This window comes from Papilio polytes, unplaced genomic scaffold (genome assembly GCF_000836215.1).
Source record: "Papilio polytes unplaced genomic scaffold, Ppol_1.0 DF821733.1, whole genome shotgun sequence".
NCBI lineage: Eukaryota > Metazoa > Arthropoda > Insecta > Lepidoptera > Papilionidae > Papilio > Papilio polytes.
The window spans coordinates 2294234-2302518 of record NW_013527471.1 but is presented as its reverse complement, the minus strand read 5'-3'; the positions used below and the strand labels follow the sequence as shown (position 1 = coordinate 2302518).

General features: G+C 39.3%; 3 protein-coding genes across 3 annotated transcripts in view; 1 reads left to right on the top strand and 2 right to left on the bottom strand.

Annotated features, from left to right (window-relative positions):
• Positions 1 to 933: 933 nt before the first annotated feature.
• On the bottom strand, positions 934 to 2985 carry LOC106108284. Its single transcript, XM_013289404.1, has one exon. The coding sequence runs from the start codon at positions 2690 to 2692 to the stop codon at positions 965 to 967; it is 1728 nt and encodes a 575-aa protein (XP_013144858.1). The 5' UTR covers positions 2693 to 2985; the 3' UTR covers positions 934 to 964.
• Positions 2986 to 3972: 987 nt separating this feature from the next.
• LOC106108283 lies at positions 3973 to 6759 on the top strand. Its single transcript, XM_013289402.1, has one exon. It carries the CDS (start codon positions 4358 to 4360, stop codon positions 6218 to 6220), a length of 1863 nt encoding a protein of 620 aa, XP_013144856.1. The 5' UTR covers positions 3973 to 4357; the 3' UTR covers positions 6221 to 6759.
• A 97-nt stretch (positions 6760 to 6856) lies between these two features.
• Positions 6857 to 8285, bottom strand: part of LOC106108225 (eukaryotic translation initiation factor 2D) — a 4478-nt gene continuing 3049 nt past the window's right edge. Inside the window, exons 9-12 of the mRNA XM_013289326.1 lie at positions 8273 to 8283; positions 7926 to 8078; positions 7441 to 7584; positions 6857 to 7022 (exon numbers count right to left, since the gene is read on the bottom strand). Coding sequence (XP_013144780.1) covers positions 6930 to 7022; positions 7441 to 7584; positions 7926 to 8078; positions 8273 to 8283 — 401 coding nt within the window. The 3' untranslated portion in view covers positions 6857 to 6929. The remainder of the gene's footprint in view (positions 7023 to 7440; positions 7585 to 7925; positions 8079 to 8272; positions 8284 to 8285) is intronic.

Here is an 8285-nt window from a genome sequence, read left to right as displayed (position 1 = left end):
CGCGCGCCCGCCATGTTGCTCCAGTCATGGTCGGGCCTTGTTATGTACGTTATTTGTCCAGACTCTCTAGTCAACGGTTCTGTATTCCGCGTGTAAATATTATTGTAGGTATTTAAAGAGTATCTAAGGTAATGTAACAGAGTAACGGTCGCACAACGCTCGGCCCCGCCGCCTCCACCTCCACCTCCACCTCCTACCTTGTACCTTATTTATTATGTGATTTAAATTGTGAATCGAAAAGCGTTTTTATTGTGAGCCGAACGAACGATGTATGTAATAATTTTATATGTAATGTATGATATTAATAAATAAATTGGCTTTATGTTAAAGTTGTAAAAACAAATCATGTGATATATATTTGGAAACCGCTAGTCAGCAACTTACGGCGCGAACACGCTTCTACTCACCAATAAATATTTTTAATTTTTATACTTGTTTTATTTGTCTTTTGTCCGAAATGTCGCGACACGTCGAGTGCGCCCTCGCCCCGCAGCTTTACCGCTGTGTGCTCCTCCATCACCCTGTCATGAGGAGCTCGCCATAAGCTGGACGTAGGCCTCCAGTGATCGCCTCATTAGGCTCCATTCAGGCTTTTCGAGTTGTTACTCACATTTAATAGATTAAAATTGGAATACCTTATAATTAGTATGCCACTTATGCATTAATATGACCATTTAAAACAATCTTACTTCTTACTAATGTTATAAATGCGTAAGTTTATATGGATGGATGTTTGTTAGAGTTTGTAGCCTAAACTGCTGAACGGATCTCGATGAAATTCGGCGAACCTGAAACCTTTCTCTTTCTTTTTGTAATTCCACGCGAAAAATGTCGCGGGCGAAAGCTAGTTGTATAATAAAACAAATCAACAGCTGTGTGCCAGCTAACGGATTCAGGGACGTGTAGGCAGATGATCATGAAATAAAAAAATGATATTTGCATACAGATATATTATTCTTAGACACTAATACAGCAGTTCTATTGGTTTGATTGTATGTATATTAAACATGTGGCAATAGGGGTCGTAGTTGTAGCGGACGATGGGGTAGCCTTTGTTGAGCTCAAAGTGCAAGTTCGACCTGCGATACTCAGTTTTCAATTTTTGTAATAATCTGGTTGCTATCGTTTTAGTGTCATTAGTCATGGGGCCACTGATATTAATGCAGTACAGATTGGGACACCTCTGAATCATAGTGCTCGGGTTCCTGAAGGGATGTGTGTATTCCTCTGATAAATCCAGTAAGTGAATATTCTCTAGAGTACTACATTGACTACACCATGAAAACACTACGCCCAAATCAATGTCTTTATCGACTAATCTCAAATTCTTTAAACTCCGACTTAGAGGTATGTTTCGGGCCACAAAGGATGCGTTTGGTGAAAAACGTGAAAGTTCTACATTCAATGTCTCCAACTGCTCACAACAACTGAACAAAACATTGAAGAATTCTTTAGAATATTTCACATTTCCAGTTAAACAAAGAGATCTTAACTTTCTTAAGTACTGGCTGCTGGGAGAGAGAGTGACGGGGCAGTTGAGGCTTGTTGGAAAGGACATAGTTAAGTGTACTCTCTTATGGTTTCTGAAGACATTATCGTAATCAAGAGTTTGAGACTGAGGTGCCTGTCTTTGCTTCTTAAAGTATGTTGCATCTTTGTAAAGAACAGGCTGTGTCTCACTCTGGGGAATACTGATGCAAAATGTATCACATTCCTGTGCGGCAACAGTAGTGTCATCCACAATGTTGGGTGGGAAGAAATTAAGCATTTTAGTTTTTAGTTTTTGACGGAATACATCATCAAATTCAGTTTGTGTCCTGTCCCAGAGCATAATCACACCATTCTTGGAATATTTGAAAGTACTTATTGGATTGATGCAATTTGGATCATATGATTCAAAAAACTTTAGCATCATTGGTGACACATAAACTTTCCTTTCGTCTAGTATTTCAGTAATTAAAACAAATTCATATTTATCCTCCATATGCTTTATGTTAGTCAGATTAAATGATGTTGCACTGAGAGTGGGAACTTTCCATTGATTTAAAACGCTAATGTTTATAAATTTGGAATGCACTTTAACATTGGTGCCGTCCACTTCTTTCACCGAGTTGTACATGGTGCCGCCGTTGTCGACAACGGTAAGCACAAACTGACTCAGGTGAGCTTTGTGCACCATCAACATGGGTAAATTTGAATATAATAGATTTGCTGCATTACCAATAAAATGGACTTTGTCAAAGTTTTGGAAAACATGTTGATGTTGAATAATGTGGGCTTTTACATCATTTTCTTCTCCAAACACAAAATTACAAGCAACATTCTTTATGGTGGGACACAATTTATATGCTTCAAAGAAATCAAATAGAGTAATATCTGTGTAAGATACATCAAGAGTGTTCAAGCATTTCATGCGCCTGACAGCGGCCAGCAGCGCCGACCTGCTGAGTCCGCCGATGCCGCGTAGGTCCAGAATCTGCAAATCTCTCGATATGGCCTTCATAAAATTATCTTTTAAAAAATGCACCGACTCCATTGCACTAGGAGATAAATCAGCAATTTTCACAACATTGTACATACAAATAATATTACTAAAATAAGGGCATGTTTGATATAAGCTATAAACTGACTTGAAATCTAATTTTTTAATAATAATCACGACAACTTCTACGGGAAGATCGGTTACTTCCATTTCTAAGGTGATAAGTTAATTTAAACACCTAAGTAATGGCACTTTAATCACTAGTTAAAGATGTAATGAGAATGAATACGCCTCTAACGCAAACTAAAATACTGTAAGTAAAAATATTATTCGAAGTTATTTGTACTTGATATTTGTATACTTCTATGTGTATATTGTTAATATGTACTTCAGGCACAATACAATTATAAACATCTCTTCTATTATTCTTATAATAATACAAATAACCAAATCACAAAATGGAATTTATCGGTATCGATTGTTTTGTTCGTGAACCAAATGTCATTTGACAATAAGGATGACATTGACAATGACAACACACCAGTTTATGAATCAAATAAATTATTATGACTCAAAATATAGCTATCAAAAACAAATAAAAAAAAATTAAATATGTTCAAATCGTACATTTACGAATTATGTGTAAAATAGAAATAGATCTAAGATATTCTTTAGCTCTTCGTTATATTCTACTATATTTATAATTTTCATATTTGTTAATATCCTCACATTTTTTGTAATAGAAGCGAGAAAACGAGCTTCATGAGCACTGGGAAGATCATCCACGAGCGACCGCTTCTGCAATACCAGTGGAACTGCAGATGCGCCTATGACGGTGATACGCTCGCTTCTTGAGGGATCCTAAGTCGTAGCAGTTTGGGAATACCGCCGAGGATAGATCATTCTACAAAGCGGCTGTGCGAGACAGAAAGTTTCGCGAAAACCGCACAATTGAGTGTTGCTCACTTGGTATTATGCCTGGCGGCCTGTCGTGTCATCCTTATCGATGACGGAACTTAACGGCAGGAATCGTTACAGATTCGTCGGATTACGTCCCGTACTAGTTGTGGAAAAAAGGAGTGGGAACTTATATCCTTCCGCAAGACCAGGGATCAGTAACGGCCTATCAGTAAGAGCTCGGTCGTTCATAATTCGAATCGGTGATGCGATTAGCAATCTATGTGGGGCCGACTTTTGCCTTAGATAACTGAAGGCCGTGGGCTAGGTGGTAATATTGTTACGTTCATATGCTCAGCAACCCCATCATTATGAAGATTCAAAAAGTATGTCATTAAATATGTTAACGCCGAAGATACTGACACTGGTGGAGGCAACTAAGTGCTCTCGATATGAAGATCCACTGTTGTAAACTTGTGTCTTTTTGGGATTGATGAAATCAACAAGATTTTGCGGACTCCTAATCTGAGATTTAACCCAATGGGGTCTGCAGCACTTAAGTAAAATTTTTGAGACATTATATCTTCAGTTTTTACAACAATCTTTATCAATCATACTTTCTTGATATCTGCTCATAGCAGGCACGTGCCAGTACCTGGTTTGCTAGAGTGCCAGCTACTGGAATGGGTATTTCCGTATTTTAAAATAGATTTAATACTTACATAGCTCAAAAAATATTATAAGATAGATCGAAATTTCAGGGAATCTTATAATCCTTATAATTATTATTTTACAGAATGCTTTATAAAAAATAAACTAAAACCGTTACACTTGCAATTTATGCTTTGCGCAAATCTGTCCGAGACTGAGAGATGTACAACCCTAAAATCGTAACGGTCGTCGAGATTTAAAAGTGCTGCGGCTTTGTTTCGGTCGCAAAATGTGGGAATTTTTCGTGTTCATTTAAAAATTACTAGAATGTCGGAAAAATTAAAGGATTATCAAGTTCTCGATGTTCTCCGCGGCGGTGCGTTCTACAAAGTTAAGCACAAGGTCACCAATAATATATTCGCGTGGAAAGCTTATGATTGTACTGCGTACTCCGACGAACAAATACAAAATATCGTAAACGAAGTGAAAACGATAAGTAAAGTGTTATCTGACAACTTGCTGCGCTACTACGACACAATACTTCATAACGCATCGAAAACTCTGTACTTCGTGCTCGAGTACAACTGCTGGCGCAGCGTGCAGGAGCTCATCGACGCCTGCGCCGCCGCCGATCACTATATTGCAGAAAATTTCATTTGGCATTTGTTGTTGGACCTCGCGAGGACTTGTAAGCTGGTAGAAGCCTTTAATTTCTCCATTATAAAAAAATGCTTAACACCGAGCTCTATTTACATCGACAATGACGGTGAAGTGCGCGTCGACTGTTTCCAGCTGGAGCAGACAGCTAGCGGGCCCGCGAACCTCATGCGCCAGCTCGGAGTCGTGGTTCATACACTCTGCTACCCTCGACAAACTTGTCACGGGAAAATACCAGTATTTCAATACAGTGACGACCTTCAAGATATTGTTTCCTTTGTTTCCGACGATAGGAACGCGGACTTACGCCCCGAAGTTATTATCTACCATCCGACAATTTTATCTAATGTCGAAGGCACTTCAAAGCCAAAACATTTTTCTGAAATACTTGTGTCTAATGAAGACATCTTCCATAAGTCTGATCTAAACAAGTGTGATTCAGAAAAGGCTGTAGAATTGTGTAGGAATATTAAAACTCCACCAAAGACTCAATCTATGAGACAGGAGAGCCCCATCTACTCAAATGTTAGCCCAAAGTTGAAAGCAAATGATGATATTGAAAACATCAAGTTAAGATTTTCTTTGTCCCCTAACTTGGCAGCCTTAGCCTTGGAACTTCCTGGCTATGTGCCTCGCTGCAGGAAACCATACAGTGAACTCGGAGACACCTTTACTTTGGCTCAGAAAGTATCAGAAGAAACTTTAAGTCACCAGTGGATGTCCCGACTTAAAGCTCTCAAAGACAAGGAAGAGTCACTAAACAAAAGGGAGATAGACCTCATAGTGAAGGAAGTAATGACCAGCCCTGTTGCTAAGTTTGTGCACCACCAGGGCTCAGATGTTGGTGAAAGTGGCAGCAACGGCATCACGCTGCCGGCCGTCATAGCCAGCGCCGAGAAGAGTCGCAGGAAGTCGCGTCGGCGTCGCCGCCGCTCGGGTTCCGTTCGCGCCCGTCCCCGTCGCCAGAGCTACAGCTACGAGGACTTGGACAGCTCCCTTTCCGCAGACACAGGAGATGGAAGCATTATTGTAACAGCTAAAAAGTTCACTTTGGACAATATGCCTCGTCGGAACATATTCCCCGATTTGGCTTCAAAAAATGTACACTTCACACCTTCAAACCCATTTGTTGGAAGCGATGAAAGTGTCACTCTAACATTCTATGATTTGGATAATTTGGAAGCAGAAGACAACCAAAGCACACAAAATGCATCGGTTAAAGACGTAACAAAGTTCAAATATTTGGATGTAGCGGGTGTGAGAGAGAAGAGAGCAGCAAAACAATGGAGTCACTCTTCCCCGTCCAAGCAGGCTAAAGTGTTAAGTGACATTTCAAGTCAGAGTTTGAGAAAAACACCATCTAAGTTTAGCCTCACGTCTCATAGCTCCATGAGGTCAGGGAGCTCCACTGCCAGCGTCAAACAATACCCACAAACACCTGCAGCACACACCGACTTCAAGAAAAGTAAGATTAGGAAATCATTGCTTAACTTTAAAACTCCTTTCAAATTCAAATCGTCCACCAAGGTTTAACATGAATTGGTATTTCTAAACATTTCAACTTGTGACAAAGATAATCAACAATTAAATTTTTTCTCTTATATCTAAGATTTTACTGAGATTTTAAAAGTAATTTTTATTATAGTTCTAATTATAACTAGTTATATATTGTTTAATAAATTCAATGGTTGTGGTTAAATTCTTCCTTAATTATTAGATTACTTTAAGTTTTAGTTATTGGTACAAGTACAACAGTACTGTTTTTGTATTATATAAAAAACGGACATCAACCCACCCTTTACCTAGATTAGAAATTTTGTTATAGATGTAAAAAAAAATAGTTTATTTAGTAAGTTTTTTTTAGATTTGTGCATGCACACAGGCATTCCTTGTCACTAGTGATATTTGACATTAAATAACTTTTTTAACTTACATTTTGTCTTCCATAAAATTCTTTCCTAGTTTTTACAATTTATTTTTCTAAAGCTCTACTCTTTTATTTGTAAATACTAAGATTTCATAACTCATAGGTTTTAAAACAAAATTTTATATGAAAAACATGTATTGATTACAAATATGGCCATATTTACTATTGTATAATTATAGAATATTTACATTAATGTAGTTTCAGAGGGTTTTATTAGATTTTAAGGTTAAGAGATAAATATGTTTAATGTACAACAAAGTGTTTTATTTCATACTTCAATGTGACATAACTGTACAGGTGACACAAAAATGATAATTACTTTTTCTTATTGAGTGCTTTGTCTGCACCTTCCAGGTACTTCTTGGGCAGGCCGTACTTCTCTATCAGCAGCTTGGCTATGAAGTGCGTCTGCAAATTATAATTATTTCATTTATACATCTATCTCACTATACCCAATCTATACTAATATTATAAAGAGGAAAACTTTGTATTTTTGTATGTATTGAAATAACTCAAAAACCACTGGGCCGATTTTAAAAATTCTTACACCTTCAGAAAGGTAATTTACAGCCATATTACGTAATAACAGATACCTATATTATGGATATGTACAACTAGTTTAAAATATAGTTTTATTTGCACATATAAATGAAGTACTACAATTAAGCAGACTATTGCGAATGTCTATGGGCATCGGTCTTTTGCCAACATGAAATAAAAAAAGAGGAATTACAAACATATTTTGCAACGCTACAAGTTTTGCTTCAACTTTAGGTAAGGCAAAATGATGTCAAGTTGTCCTGTAAATGAGTGTGAATGCAATGACCTGGTCGCCCTGCACCATGAGCTGGTCGTGCTTGGCGGCGGCGCTGCGCGTGACGCCGCCCGCCGCCGCCGCGCCGCGCTGCGCCTCGCGGGCCAGCGCGCCCGGCGACAGCCCGTACGCCTCCAGGTTGGACACCAGCGTCACCTGCACACCACACCACACCACACCTCCACTGTACCACCATGTTTCATATATTACCGGGACTCAAATCCGTCTTATACGGCATATTGGGATACAAGTCAAACATTTCTATTTTGTTGAAGTAATATTAATAGTAACTGTAGTGTAGTTTGGTGTAGTATGGGATGGTTAGTATGGTGTAGTGGTGTGTGACATGATGTAGCGTGGCATGGTGGATTATCGTGTAACGTGGTGTGGTGTAGTTTGGCGTAGTATAGTGTAGTGTGGTGTGGTATAGTATGGCTTGGTGTGGTGTATGTAGCGTGGCATGGTTCAGTGTGGCGTGCGCGGTGTGGTGAGCGGACCTTTTTGTTGCCGCTGCGAGTGACGACTTCCATCTTGATGGGTTCGAGGCGAGACTTGAGGAGCTTGACGGTGCCGTCGGGGAAGCGCAGCTCCGTGCCGGGCGTCATCTTGTCCAGCAGCGCGCGCATCGCCTCCTCCCAGCTCATGCTCTCCTGGTGCAAACGACGAACCGATGGTATTAAAAGGTAAAAATGACATCGAGAGGAACGAGCGAGTGTTATGCCTTTACAGACAACTGTCAAGTATCGGCACTAGTGTAGGCATGCCTTTGTACGAGGGACGTTACAAAAAAGTGATTCGTTTAACTTTGGCTATAGGTTGGTGGTATTTATCGACTAGGTCGCACCTGTGGGCCGAGG

Excerpts from the sequence above, each read along its gene's own strand:
- LOC106108284 (XM_013289404.1), bottom strand. The coding sequence starts at position 2,692 with ATGGAAGTAACCGATCTTCCCGTAGAAGTTGTCGTGATTATTATTAAA.
- LOC106108283 (XM_013289402.1), top strand. The coding sequence starts at position 4,358 with ATGTCGGAAAAATTAAAGGATTATCAAGTTCTCGATGTTCTCCGCGGC.